This window comes from Sciurus carolinensis, chromosome 2 (genome assembly GCF_902686445.1).
Source record: "Sciurus carolinensis chromosome 2, mSciCar1.2, whole genome shotgun sequence".
In the NCBI taxonomy this organism is placed as follows: Eukaryota; Metazoa; Chordata; class Mammalia; order Rodentia; family Sciuridae; genus Sciurus; species Sciurus carolinensis.
This window is the reverse complement of record NC_062214.1, coordinates 86,255,954-86,270,920: the sequence shown is the minus strand read 5'-3', so window position 1 is coordinate 86,270,920 and position 14,967 is coordinate 86,255,954. Positions and strand designations below refer to the sequence as shown.

Below are 14,967 nucleotides of genomic sequence, written 5' to 3'. Positions count from 1 at the left end.
GAGGAAAATGGGGTGGAAGGGGGGTGCGGAGCAGAAAGATAGTAGAATGAAACAGTATTACCCTATGTATATGTATGATTACATGAACGGTGTGAATCTACATTGTGTACAACCATAGAAATGAAAAGTTGTACACCATTTGTGTACAATGAATCAAATGTAGTCTGTAAAAATAAAAAGATTTTAATAAAAAATTGAGGATGAAGAATTTGTTGACTGTTTTCAAAATTTGGAGAGTATGTATCACATTGGGGAACGCACACACACATGCACAACTTACCATGTTCTAGTAGTAGAAATATAAATGATAGAAAATGAAGGACAGTGTAATGAATGGCAGACACTAGATTAAGAGTGTAAAAATTGAGTTCTAGGCCTGCAATCTGATTTTAGTTTCCAGCTGTATCTCTTATTAGACTTTGGACAGATTGAGACTTTGAACAAATTAATAACTTCTCTGAAAGAAAAATGGAACCCACATTGCCACATTCTTTAGATATATGCATTGTCTTATACAGTCCTCAGAACACCTCTGAGGCACCTAAGAGGTACATAGTACTAATCCTTATTTACTGATGAGGAAAGTGATACCGTTTAGGCACTGGTTTCTTCCACATGTAGATTCTTCTACATGATTAAAACTCTTTGTGTCTTATGTTTTTTAAAATTACTGTAAACAAGCTTCTTGATGAACCTTGTCATTCTTGTTTTGCAGGATGGCACCGTCTTGATAAAAGACGTTCCATAAAACTGACTGCCAACAGCTATTCTACAGAATTTCTTAGGATAGCTATATCAATTTGTACTGTAAAGTCCTCCTGTGCATAAGCCCTGCAAAGTAAATACATCATTAGAGTCTTTTTCTTGGCTTTCTTAATGAGTGAAGAAATCTTACACAGCTGCAGAAGCCTGGGACTTCTTTCTGAACGGATTTATTTACATAGCATATGCTTAGTTTGACACATTGCTTAGAAGCAAGCTGAGAGCTTTTTTCATTAAGTACTATACAAAACTTCAAAGAACATTTTAGCTACACTGTAATTGTTAAGCTTTTCTGGATATAAAGCAACTCTTTACTCTTTAAAAAAATTTTTTTTGTCCTAGTTCTTTATATTATTGTTGCTGGAGAAAATTAAGTTGAAAACATTTAGAAGTTCTTTTCATAAGCATAGTTTAGTTTCAGAGGCTAATGTATAATGCTAGTTTTGTTTCTGAACAAACCAAAGGCAGATTATTCTGCTCTTATTTAGTTGACGGGTAAATGTATAATGATTTGGAATACTATGATGTGGTCTGATGTAAAGAACTTACACCTTGAAGCCAGACAGAAGTAGGTTTAAATCCTATGTGCTCCCAAATAATTTTTCTTAAGCAGAGTTGAAAACTACTGTTCTCCTCAACTATCTACTGGTAATAACAAGAACTCCTTAAGGTTTGATTTCTGTGATTTAAAGTATATATAGCACTTGGCATATGGCAGAACCACTCATTAAATGTTTCCTTTTTCTGTCATCCCCCTCCCCCAAAAGGAATAACTGTTCTCTTTCATTCAGATCAGTTTTTTTTTTAACCTAAATATGTCTTTTGAAGGTTTGAGAATAGATGAGGATGTACCTTGCTGTGCAGGGCTGATGATGTTTCTAGTCCAAGCTCTGAATTATGGGAAGATTAGGTTGCCTTGCAGATTATGCAACACAATAAATTTGATAGTATATGTAACTAGACACTATGGCTAAATACGTGAAATAAGGCCCATTTCAACTTACTACTTATGGGGTCTCTACAATGGATAAGATTGTGGTAGGCATTGATAGAGGGAGAACTATATTAATAAAATATGCCCTTCACCTTTAAGGAGCTTAACTGGAGAAGAATATTAATAGATTCATGATAATTTTAAACCATATTTTGGGAATTTGTGTAATTGAGATATGAGTAAAGATGCTGTGTGGAGAGAGAGTGGTAATTTGTACACTGAAAAGGACTTTCTGATGCTGGGGTAGTTTCCTTCCAGTATCCATTTTCTCCTTCTTAATAATAGAACCCTGATTTTTCATTTGGTGCATTGCTCTCTGGAACAAAAGATATTTCCCATTCTCCCTTTAAACTAGGGGTGGCCATGTAACTGAGATTTAGCTAAAGAAATATCTGGAGTATTATATGAAGCTTCAGGTGTCTCATTAAGGTGAATCAATTCCAGTGAGACATGTGTTCTTTTGCCTTTGTGCCTTTCTGGGCTACAGTAAAGACAGAGGCAAAGCTGAGACTTCAGTAGACTTCTTGGGTTATAGACTGATATATATATATATATATATATATATATATATATATATATTATATATATATATATAAAAGTGTCCGTGTCCTTGACAAGCATATAGCTACATCTAAAGTTCCAGAATCTGCCTACTCCTGAGTTGCTTTTATATGATTGAAAAATAACGATGGCTGGAATCTATATAACTTATTTCATATATACCTATATATATTAAGTAGTTCATATATATATATATATATATATATATATAGAGAGAGAGAGAGAGAGGAGAGAGAGAGAGAGAGAGAGAGAGAAGCAAAATCTAGCCCTCACAGATTCAGATAGCATTGTGGGTGGGCAGGCATCTGACTCTCATCCTACCTTTAAGTACCATTGAAACAACTACAAATATATTTAAAAATGGTGTGCTAGCAGTAGGAACATGGGAAGGTAAGTATTCATGTACCTGAAATACAGAAATGTCAAGAAATCCCACTTAGACATTATCTAGATGTTCACATTAAAAGAAACTAAAACTCTGAAGAATGGCTGTTTCATCTTTGGCAGGAAGTATACATAATTAACCTAGTATATTTTGTTATACAAGATAGCAGGAATGCTTTCAGAAACCAGTTGTAATACCAAAGGACTTAGAGGCCAACTTGAAGAGATTCACATTGGCTAAAGATAGGATAATTTGAGCAACAAAAAGCAATAACAGCAGTAGGTTGAAATACAACAAATATGTTAAAAATCTATAAATATATGTTACTGTTTTTAAAAGCTCATTATTTTTGAAAGTTATTAAGGAGCCAACTCATTATTTTGCAAATTGGTAAGTGAAAGATTCAATCATTAATTGTCTTTCCTATACAACTATGTGATCTCAGGGTAACCATGTAGTTGGTAAGGGTCAGATTTTCTTTCCCAAGTATTCTAACTAATATATTAAGGACTGATAGAACTATTATGTGAATGGAGAGCTTTAAAGTGACTGGATTAGGCTAACGACACTTGAATACAGGGATTAATCATAACATCACAAAAAGATACAGTTGGACATTATATACTTCCTGATGAAAGTTCACACTTCTTTTTAATCTTTTAGTTGTAGATGGACACAATACCTTTATTTTATTTACTTCTATGTGGTGCTGAGGGTTGAACTCTGCTTCACACATGCAGGGCTAGTGCTCTCCCACTGAGCCGCAACACAGCCCTAAAAGTTCACGCTTTTATCATGAAACAGTCTTGCTGAAAAATCCTACTCTTATCAAACCTCCAGATCTATCTTTTGACTTACAGGAAATACTGGAGGAATGGAATCTAAGATTCTGCAACCGTGAAGAAAGAGGAATGTAGCATTCAGTAGAGGCCAAAAGCATGTACTTTTGATATAAACATTTACTTCACTATTAAGAATTATAGAGAACAAATTTTATGCTTGCAGATTTAAAAACTTATGGAGTCTGCTGGGAATGATGGCACACATCTGTAATTCCAGCTACTTAAGAAGCTGAGACTGGAGAATCTATAAGTTCAAGGCCAGCCTGGGCAACTTGATGAGACTCTGTCTCAATGTAAAACAAAAAGAACTGAGGCTGTAACTTTGTGGTAGGGTACTTGCCTAATATACTCAAGACCCTGGGTTCAATCCCCAGTACCACCAAAAATAAAAATAAAAATTAATGAAAAAATGTGGAGTCTGTGGAATGAGATGTGGAAAGTGAATATTGTTCACAAGACAATAGGCTGGGGCAAAAGGGGAAAGCGAGCTAATTGAAAGGCATGTTAAAAGGGTATTAGATTTAAAAAATAAGGAACAATAAGGAAACTAAAAAATACAGAATTCAGATAATAAAGAATAGAATAGAAAATTCAGTATGCAGTATCTAAATTAAAATGTGCACCAGAAGCAAATTCATGTTATGGAATACCAGTTTGAAAAACTTCCCTAAAATGCAGAGGAAGAGGAGAGAGGAAATGAAAATGAAAATGAAGAAAAATATGGTAGACATAAAGAACAAAGAGATCCAATGTATAGAATTGATATTCGGGAAGAGTCAGAACTAATTGAACAGGAACGGTTATTAAACACTGTAGGAAAAAACTTTCTAAGATGAAGGATGACCTGAACCTGAAATTCAAACAGGCTTGTTGTCAGACAACAGGAACATCTTATGAAAAGAGACTGACAACTAAGCCTCTTCTGGTGAAACTTCATTCTTTCCCTTGATAAATAGTCATCATCATCATCATCATCAGGCATCCAGGCAGGGAGAAAAGCAAACAAGTTAATTACAGGGAAGGTAAGACTGACTAACCTTAGGTTGTTCTTACAATTAAATTGTGTTTTACCACTGCGAACTATTGACTCAAAGTCAGCATTCAACTTTGCCTAAAACAATACCTCTTACTGTATGAGTTCAATTCACTGTCTGGCAACCTGTTATAAATTATTTTCCTGAGGAGAAGCATTCAGTTTTTGAAATACAGTATTTGTGTTATCTGCCCCAAATACCCTCTGATACTATAGAGCACAGGTTTTAAGAGTCAGACAAACAAACCTGAGTTCAGATCCCTTCTCAATACTATTTATGTGAACCATCAAATAATAATGTGACCTCAGTCAGTAACATCACAAACTTCAAATTCATCATCTATACAAGAGGGAAAACACAAAAGCTTTTTTTAAATCACATTTTTAAGTTCTCATCTTGGCTTTGTCCCTGTTCTCTTTAGTGAATCTCTTTAAGTTAGAGCTGTTGCTGAATATTTAACCAGTTGACTATATAATGTAAATTTTGGTCTAACAAACAGTAAACAACAGTAAATTGTAAATCTGTTTTAAAGAGTTGACCAAGACATAACATCTCAGTTGTGTTCGGTTTTTTTTTTTTTTTTTAATTCGGATTATGATTTCTAAATACCTAAATATGGAGAAAAAAGCAAAGTTGCCTAGTAGAGTCATCTAGTTCAGATCACTGCTTTAAAAAACAATAAATTTCGTATTTAGCAATGTTCCATCATTCAGCAAATCTTCAGGGAAGGCCTCTAGTGAGCCTGGTACGTTTCTAGGCACTGGAGATGCAGCAGTGACCAGGAGAAGCAAAATCCCAGACCTTGTGGAACTTAAATTCCAGTGGATTAGAGATGGGTGATAACTAAGTATGTAATTTACCAAACTCAGTAAGAACCTAGAGAAGGATGGGGTGAGATCTGCCATTTTAGATAGAGAAGTCAGGGAAGGCACTTCTGATAAGTGGACATTTAAGCAGTGACCTGAATGAAGTAAGAGAGTAAGCCAAATGGATAGCTAAGGAAATAAAGTGCCAGGCAGAGGGAATGGCAGGAACAAATATCCTTGTTGGTGCTGGGGTTGTGGCTCAATGATAGAGCACTTGCCTAGAATGTGGGAGGCAGTGGGTTTGATCTTCAGTATCACATAAAATAAATGAATAAAATAAAGTATTATGTCTATCTACAACTAAAAAAAGATTTTAAAAAAATCCTGATTGGTAGTATGCAGTGGCTATCTGTCTTCTATGCAATCTACCTCAAAACTTTCCTGAACATCTTAAAAAGGGAGAGTTCAGGACTTCCTTCTGTGTTTCCTAGCATATTCTACATGACTTTTTTACAGTTTTTTATAGCATTATTGTATTTACTTAGGGACATGGAGAGTGCCTTACATCCTACATAGTAAATGCTAAAAGATGCCGATTGAACCAATCTATTTCATTTTCTGAACAATTATTGTTCCCTTCTCTTTTCTCAGTATCAAGGAATTTTAAAAGATACCAATTTTTAGATATGCAAATAAGATAAAACAGTAATCAAGCAAGCCTTGATCTCTGTTATTCGGGGAAGCCAATAAAATTTTTCTTTAAATAAATTCTTTTAAAAACTTATTAAAAGATTATCCTTTACTGAAACACAACATTCATGTTTTGAAAACTCATGGTGATATCCACAGTTCCTGATGTTTACTGAATTACTTTTAATAGTTACTTGAAATGTTCAGTTAGAAAAATGAATCTGAAAAGGTATCACAGAAAAGTTCTTTGAACTGCAAATCATATATATTTGCTCTCCCAAGAAGAAAACTAAAAGTTATATTTTACTCTCCCTAAGTTCTGCTATGTCCACAAAGAAATTGTTCAGTTACTTTATGATGCTTACCAAATGTTATTTTCTGTTTTAGATCTCTTAAGTTATTAAAAACAATTTTTACTTGTTTTTAAAGAAACAAATCTATAGGTTTGTAGTAGGTGAGGTTTCAAGTTTTTTTATTTTATGGGATTTTTGTTTTATTTAAAAAATTAGCTCATAGATATGGCAAAGCTTTAAAATAAGTAGGAATTTTATCACCACTCATCAGAAAATTCTGGTTACTAACTTTTAAAAGTTGCTATTATTTGTCCCTAGCAGAATGTTCATGTAATCTACTTTTTGAAATCTGAAAATATCTGTGATCAGTTTTTTATAATTTGGCAACATTATAATAAAGTTGTTGAATTTACCTTTATTTAATTGGTAGTGAATACTGCATGTCAACTGTTGGGGATTCTCCATGCTCCATTCATCTCTCTATCATTTTCCTCCCTCCATAAAAGTGCCTGTTTTGAAAATGAAATAATTTCTAGACATTTTAAACTTAATTTTTACATTTCTTCCAATATTTAGCAAAATTGAATTTGCCCTTGGTAACTTTGCATTTTTGCGATTAAAAACTCAATAAATGTGACATATGGATTTAGAAAATAAAGACTTATCTATGCATTGTTTACTAAAGTGAGGTCATAGTAAATGTGTTATTTGGTAAACGGTTTGTTTATCTCAGTGTCTTTCCTTCTTATCAAGTCTATCATCAGAGTTCCCAGACTAGGACCAAGTTTCACATCTGGTGGTTATATCCTTAAGTGTCTTAAAAAAAAAAAAAAAAAATCTAACCCAATCTCCTTTTGCACATCTTTAATTTACTCAAGGAGGCAAAGCCTTCTAGATGTTTTTGGTTTTACTTCTTCATTTAATTCCTCTATTTCTTTTATTTCCTGTTAACTAGAAATTACATCTTAAGATCTGAGAGAACCAAGTTAAATCAGGAGCCACATGTCTAGATAAGTCACCATTAATCAAACCAAAACTGACCACTAAATTGGGGTAATGTGCTGATCCCTTCATTGTAGAGTTTCATCTTTTTCTCCATTCAACTAGAAGATCTGTTTGGTGTTATTTGCACACTCTAAATCTTTAAGTCATAGCAAGCATATACCTGAATATAACACTTGCTTGAATCAGTAATTTCATGAAAGATTGCATAAGTTAATCTTCTGGGGTTTTTTTCCTTCTATATTATTGTCTTTCTATAAAAGAGAATACTTTATTGACTGGAGCTATTGTTTTGTTCTGAAATACAGTTGCTCCTGCAGGGGCAGGACAAATAAATAAATTCTTTTACTTAATTATCAGTATTCTCCAGCTAAGGTTACCTAAGTTTTTATGTGGTCTTATCAAATATTTTTGTAGACTTATGAATTTTTATTAAGTATATTTCAGTCAATTTGAGGCATCATTCTCACAGTTTTAACAAATAGGAATGGGAACCTCCCAGGCTGAGATCTGTGTCTTTGTTATGCCTCTATATTTTTAAATTATGGAAATGCTTAGACATAAAGCCTAAGTTGTGTACTACAGCACGTGCCTCTTATCCCAGTGATTCAGGAGTTGTGAGGCAGGAGGATATAACAAGTTTGAGGCCAGCCTCTGCAGCTTAACCAGACCCTGTCTCTAAAAACAAAAGGGCTGGGAGTGGAGCTCAGTGGTAGAAAGCTCCTGGGTAGATTCCCAGTTATACACATGCACACACATACACACTAAAAGCAGGAAGTATATGAAATAATACAGTGAACCTCAGAATACCTGTCAGTCAGATTTAGCAGTTATTAACATTTTTCCAACTTCATTCTATTCCTGCTGCTTTCTTGATCCCTGGATTATGATTCCATTAGTATTTGAAAGTTTCCTTGTTTCCTGGCTTGGCATGGTATCCCAGCCCCTCACCTAGAATCACCCATTTCTCATAAGAGGCCCCAATTACTTTTAGCAAGGAATGGTGTCAGATACAAACATCAGTGTAAGGGTTGCTGAAAGTTTTTAAATCTTGATTTTTCTTTATAAAGGTGGCCTTGCTTTATAAGCAGAGTTACTCTCAAAGATAGAACAAAAAAACTTTGTATTTCTATTTTAATTGGTCAAAATGTTAGTAGGCATAGCTGATACATGATTCAAATATTAACACATTAGTGATTTTGGTGAGGGATTTTTTTTTTAAAGTAAATATCATTTAGCATTATCAGGTTACCTTCTAATATAGTATACTCAGTTTATATGACCTTTGAAGGTTTCCTTTACTGCACTTTGGTTTTTTTGTCATTTAACACAGTTTTTCATGTAATAATAAAAATGATAAAATCCATTGCATATATATTTGAATATCCCTAATCCAAAAATTTGAAATCCTGAGACAAGGTATGTAGCTGAGTAGTAGAGTGCTGGCCTAGCAAGCACAAGGCCCTGAATTCAGTCCCCAGCACTGGGGGGAAAAAAAGAAATCCTAAATGCTCCAAAACGTGAAAATTTGAACACTGACATGATGCCTCAAGTGGAAATTTCATAGCACAAGACTATTTCATGTATAAAATTATTAAAATTGTATAAAATTACCTTCAGGTTTTGTATGTAAGGTAAATATTAAACATAAATGAATTTTGTGATTATATTTGGGTCTCACCTCCAAGATAATCTCTTTATGTTTATGCATATATCCCAAAGCCTGAAGAAATCCTAAATACTTCTGGGCCCAAGCATTTTGTATACTCAACCTAGATTGAGTTTTCAACTTTTGAAATCTGTTTATGATTTTCAATACAAACCAAACCCTAATTTTTGTTTCCTTTCCCTCCTGATATCTGACTGAAATAAAATCTATAGAAGTGAGAAATAAAGAAACCAAGAGTAGTAAATAGGAAGACTACCAAAGGATGATAGTTGGACAGATTTCCGTACCTTTGTTTGGGTACCAGAAGGCCCAACCATACCTTCTCTTTGCCTCCCCATACCTCTTCCATCCCTGCATTTGGACTACTGATTGCTGCCATGAATCCCAGATTAAACACCAGGCAGACTTTCTTTACAGAAATTGGGAAAGACTAAGGCTTCTAAAGTACACATTATGTCCCCCAGAACAAAAGAGAAAAAACCATCTTTGGTCTGGCATTTAGGTCTGCTGTCTTCCCACCCACTTCCCCCAGAGGAACACTGCTTTCAGCTTGTGCCCGGCCCACACAGAGCTCTCTCCTTTTATCCCTCTCAGAAGAACAATGTGGCAGAAAACCAAAAAACAAAAACAAAACAACCACCACCGAAACAGACCATCTTCAACAATGAGAGATGAAACCTGTGTTGACTAATGAGTCATTCTGTCTTAAATATGAATGAGTAATCAAAGATCACCAGGCATGTGAGGAAAGCTAAGGGCATAAAAAAAGAGACTAAATAACCAGAAAATTTGCCAGTGGAGAAAACATAACTTCATTTTTAAAAAAGAACTCATACTCAGAGATTCAAGAAGATACCACATGCAATAAACAAGAATAGAAGGGTACAAGTTTTCAAATTGAAAGGGTGTGGCAAGTGCAGAAGTAGAGAATCAAACATCATACCAAGGCTTATCCTCTCAAAATCTGCAGAATTCCTAGGATAAACCAATTCAGAGGAAGTCATGTATGTAATGACAGTTAAAAGACTAAAATGAAACCTGTCATCAATAAACCTTAAAGCTTTAAAACATTAATTATTGCCTCCAGCATTTTGAAAGAAAATAATATGCAACCAAGGGATTTTTATCCTGCCAAAATACTAAGAGTAAGAGTAAAGTTTTCAGACTTTCAGTGACTCAAAGTTCACCTTCTCTTGGAATTAAAAGAAATGAGTGAAGTACATATTCACTGTTAGCTTTCTTAAGAAATAAAGTCAGCATTAAATTTTTCATTAAACACTTTCATTTTTAAAAAATCTCATTGCTACTGAAAAGGTTTATTATAGGAAAAATGTAAAGAAGTGTTTATAAACAATAAAATAAGTAGTTGTGGCTTCACACCATACAACAAATTACAGAACGACCGTGACAAATATCACTCAGCCTCCTGACTCCACTCTCGGCAGGCTGAGATGTTCCTTACATTGCACATATAACTAAAACAATTTCTCATGTTTCCCAGTGATGTCTGCATTGTGATCTTGACTGACTGGTACAGCATATGGCTGGCAGGGCCAACAGCATCAAATTCTTCTCCCATCAGGACTGCAGTGACATCATCTTGCTTAAATTTAAAAGCATCGTTCTGTCTGCTATGTTGAGAATGGACTTGGGGGTGGAATAGTGGCAGGGGTAGAAGCAGAGACCAGTTTGGATATCACTGAAGTGTTCCAGGTGAAAAATGGCAGTGGCTCTGATGTGGTAACAGTGGGATTGGTGAAAAGAAGTCAGATTTTGAATATCATTTGAAGGTAGAGCCAACAGAATTTCCTGTCTCAATGGATATGAAGTGAACAAAAGTAGAGTCAAAGTTTTTAGTTTAAGCAGTAGGAAAAGAGGAACAGGTTGAGGGAAAAGATTAGGAGATAATTTTTTTTAATCTATTTTTATTGTAAACAAATGGGATACATGTTGTTTCTGATTGTACATGGAGTAACAGCATACCATTTGCGTAATCATACATTTACATAGGGTAATGATGTTTGATTCATTCTGTTATTTTTTCCTCCCCCCCACCCCTCCCACCCCTCTTTTCCCTCTATACAGTCCCTCCTTCCTCCATTCTTGCCCCCCTCCCACCCCCCATTATGTGTCATCATCCACTTATCAGTGAGATCATTTGTCCTTTGGATTTTTGAGATTGGCTTATCTCATTTAGCATGATATTCTCCAATTTCATCCATTTGCCTGCAAATGCCATAATTTTATTATTCTTTATAGCTGAGTAATATTCCATTGTATATATATACCACAGTTTCTTTATCCATTCATCAGTTGAAGGACATCTAGGTTGGTTCCACAGTCTGGCTATTGTGAATTGAGCAGCTATGAACATTGATGTGGCTGTATCTCTGTAGTATGCTGATTTTAAGTCCTTTGGGTATAGACCAAGGAGTGGGATAGCTGGCTCAAATGGTGTTTCCATTCCAAGTTTTCTGAGGAATCTCCACACTGCTTTCCAGAGTGGCTGCACTAATTTGCAGCCCCACCAGCAATGTATGAGTGTACCTTTCTCCCCACATCCTCTCCAACACCTATTGTTGCTTGTATTCTTGATAATCGCCATTCTAATTGGGGTGAGATGGAATCTTAGGGTAGTTTTGATTTGCTTTCTCTTATTACTAGGAGATAAGTTTCATGAGCCACATTTCAGCATTCTATTTGACCTCAGTAAAGATAGCAATGAGTTGGATATATATACTGCAGTTCCAAAGAAAGGTCTGACCTAAAGATAGAACTTGGGGATAGTCAGAATAGAAATTATATTTAAAAGCATGAGATTGGGTGAGATCACTTAGGAGTTAAAAGAGAAGTCTGAGGGCTGGGCATGGTGGCACATGCCTGTAATCCTAGCGCTCAGGAGGCCGAGGCAGGAGGATCTCAAGTTCAAAGCCAGCCTCAGCAACTGTGAGGTGCTAAGCAACTCAGTGAGACCCTGTCTCTAAATAAAATACAAAATAGGGCTGGGGAATGTGGCTTAGTGGTAAGTGCCTTTGAGTTCAATCCCCATTACCCGCTCCAACCCCCCCCAAAAAAAGGAAGTCCTCAGACTGGGACCCTAAGACTCCAACATTTAAAGGATCAGGGAGGTAAGAAGGAAGGCTCCAGCAAGACTAAGGAAGAGCAACCTTGTGGGATATAAGGAGAACCAAGAAAGAATGGAGCCTTAGAAACCAGTGGAAGAAAATGTTTCAAGAAGAAAAAGTTATTGACTTTTATGCTACTGAGAGGTCAAGTAGGATGAGCACTAAAAATTCACTGTTGGATTTGGCAACATGGGTGTCAGTGTTTTTCCTTTTAAAGGGCTGTTGTTTTTCAGACAGCTACCAAAATATTACGACGTAAGTACTGAAATTGTTTGGTCTTGACTGCTTATAAAATGAAACTATAAGATGTTTCTTTTGGCTTAGAGGCATTTTGAAAAATTACCAAGATACCAAGAGAACACAAACTAAGAAAATTTGGGTACCTCTGCTTTAGAGGTTTATGCCAACTTAGCATTTTACCAAAGATGGAGTACCTCTTAACTCTTCTTTGTCCATGCTGAAAAGTTTGAGTCAGTAATTTTAAATCTCATCAGATTACCTGCATTTAATAATCCTAATGTTGTTGAACATTTTAAAAAAGAAGAAAATGTTATCTTGTGAAATATTAATAACATCTTTGCATACATTTTTCTTCTTGCCTCCATAGGTATGGTCTGAATATGCGTTGCTTGGCAGCTCGGGTCAACTATAAGACTTTGATTATCATCTGTGCACTCTTCACTTTGGTCACAGTACTTTTGTGGAATAAATGTTCCAGTGACAAAGCGATCCAGTTTCCACGGCACCTGAGTAGTGGCTTCAGAGTGGATGGATTAGAGAAAAGAGCAGCAGCATCTGAGAGTAACCATTATGTGAACCACATGGCCAAACAGCAGTCTGAGGAGGCATTCCCTCAGGAACAACAGAAAGCACCCCCTGTCGTTGGGGGCTTCAGTAGCAATGGGGGAAGCAAGGTGTTAGGGCTCAAATATGAAGAAATTGACTGTCTCATAAACGATGAACACACAATTAAAGGGAGACGAGAGGGGAATGAAGTCTTTCTGCCTTTCACTTGGGTAGAAAAATACTTTGATGTTTATGGAAAGGTGGTTCAGTATGATGGCTATGATCGGTTTGAATTCTCTCATAGCTATTCCAAAGTCTATGCACAGAGAGCCCCTTATCACCCTGATGGTGTATTTATGTCCTTTGAAGGCTACAATGTGGAAGTCCGAGACAGAGTCAAGTGCATAAGTGGGGTTGAAGGTTGGTATCTATCTGCTCCACTTGAATTTTTCTAGCCTGATATATTGAGAACTAAGAAACTAGATGTTAATTATGCAGCATATACATAACTTAGTGTCAAAAGACCTTTCATCATTCTGTCTTAGCAAAAAGTAACAGGTTAAGTTTGAACCTCGGGTAGGATTCTAGACAATATGATTTAAGGGCTGCATTATCATCATACCTGAATAGATAGGACAGTTCCATTAACCTTCCTCAGAGTCTAAGATTCTCACCAGTGAGGTCAAAGCATGGCATTTCCAGAAATTTTGCTTTAAAATACACCATTATTATCCTATGAGAGGAGATGAGAAAGGGAAAGAGGGCATCCCCTCGACTTCTCAGTTTTCCAGTGTTGTCATGTTACCTGATTAGACAGGTTTCATCTCTGGAAGGACATTTTAAGTCCTCAGGATAAGACAGTACGTAGACACTGAACTTATACCAGACTCCTACAGTCTATGCATGCTACCTTTCATTATCTTTAGAAACCTGAAGCAGTTGTTCCTGAGGGATTATTAGTACATTTTGGAATTTGCTTTCAAACCTAGGAATTGACAAGAAGGAAATTAAATTTGACATTAAAGTATATCATTTGAACAGGGGAAACTATGTATTTTGAGATTGGTTCAGGTTTTATTTCACTTTCCTCTTTTGGTTATAAAGTGATTTTAGTATCATAATTTTAATTTTAATATTAAACTTTAATATTAATTTATTAAAATGTTGAAACAACTTTTAACTTAATGTATATTTTTGCTTTGAAAACAAGTTTGTGCTTACAAGATAACTCTGTAGATGTTTTCAGACTCCCTCAGGTCAAAAGTATAAAGCCAGTGTCTCTGAAGTTAGTGGTCATCTGTCAAATTGGAAATTGGAGTCTACATATACTACTAAAATAAACGCTAATATCAAATAAGTGTTACTTAAAATTTTACAAGAAATTTTTTAATGAATTATCTAAAGCGCTCTATACCTCAGCCTCACATTTAACTTTTTTTAGTCCAGCTAAATTGATTTTTATTTCGGCAAATGGTGCAAGTTTGATACTAATTTTAGATTTCTTTCCCCAAACATGTTTCAAATGATCTCTTTTCCTGATTCATGAATGCAGTCTTTATCTTTATGCTAAATTCTTATGAATACTCTGGAAGATGTTGCTAGCCTACTATTCTGTTCCATTGAGAATTCTCAGTTTTTACACCAGTTATACATTAGTATAGTCATCACACACCTTTAATGAGCTTATATAAACCTACCTTTTATTAAGTGATAGTTCTGTTTCAATTTTGGGGGAGGGCTATCCTTTGAAAAGAGGATACAAATATTAAAAATCTATATATCCTTGGTCTTTTGGCTTATACAGTCCCTGTACTATCCATCTTTTGTTGCTATGACAAAATACCTGAGGATGGGCACTTTATAAAGAAAAGAGTTTGGGAGTGAACTCAAAACAGCATGATATTGGTTTTGGCTAGGACCCCCTTGGCCATGTTACATCATGGATGGCATCATGGAGCACCTGTGACAGCAAGAGACCAAATGGTGCTAGAGGAAGCCAGAGCATGGGAGGGGCTACA

At 35.5% G+C, this 14,967-nt stretch overlaps 1 protein-coding gene across 2 annotated transcripts in view; it reads left to right on the top strand.

Moving 5' to 3' along the window:
- The window catches only part of Glce (glucuronic acid epimerase), an 86,120-nt gene that overhangs the window by 59,951 nt on the left and 11,202 nt on the right, over positions 1 to 14,967 (top strand). Inside the window, exon 3 of one of the 2 annotated variants that reach the window (XM_047541181.1) lies at positions 12,771 to 13,369. The exons of the other annotated variant lie outside the window; for it this stretch is intronic. Coding sequence (XP_047397137.1) covers positions 12,784 to 13,369 — 586 coding nt within the window. The 5' untranslated portion in view covers positions 12,771 to 12,783. The remainder of the gene's footprint in view (positions 1 to 12,770; positions 13,370 to 14,967) is intronic. 2 annotated transcript variants of the gene reach the window in all.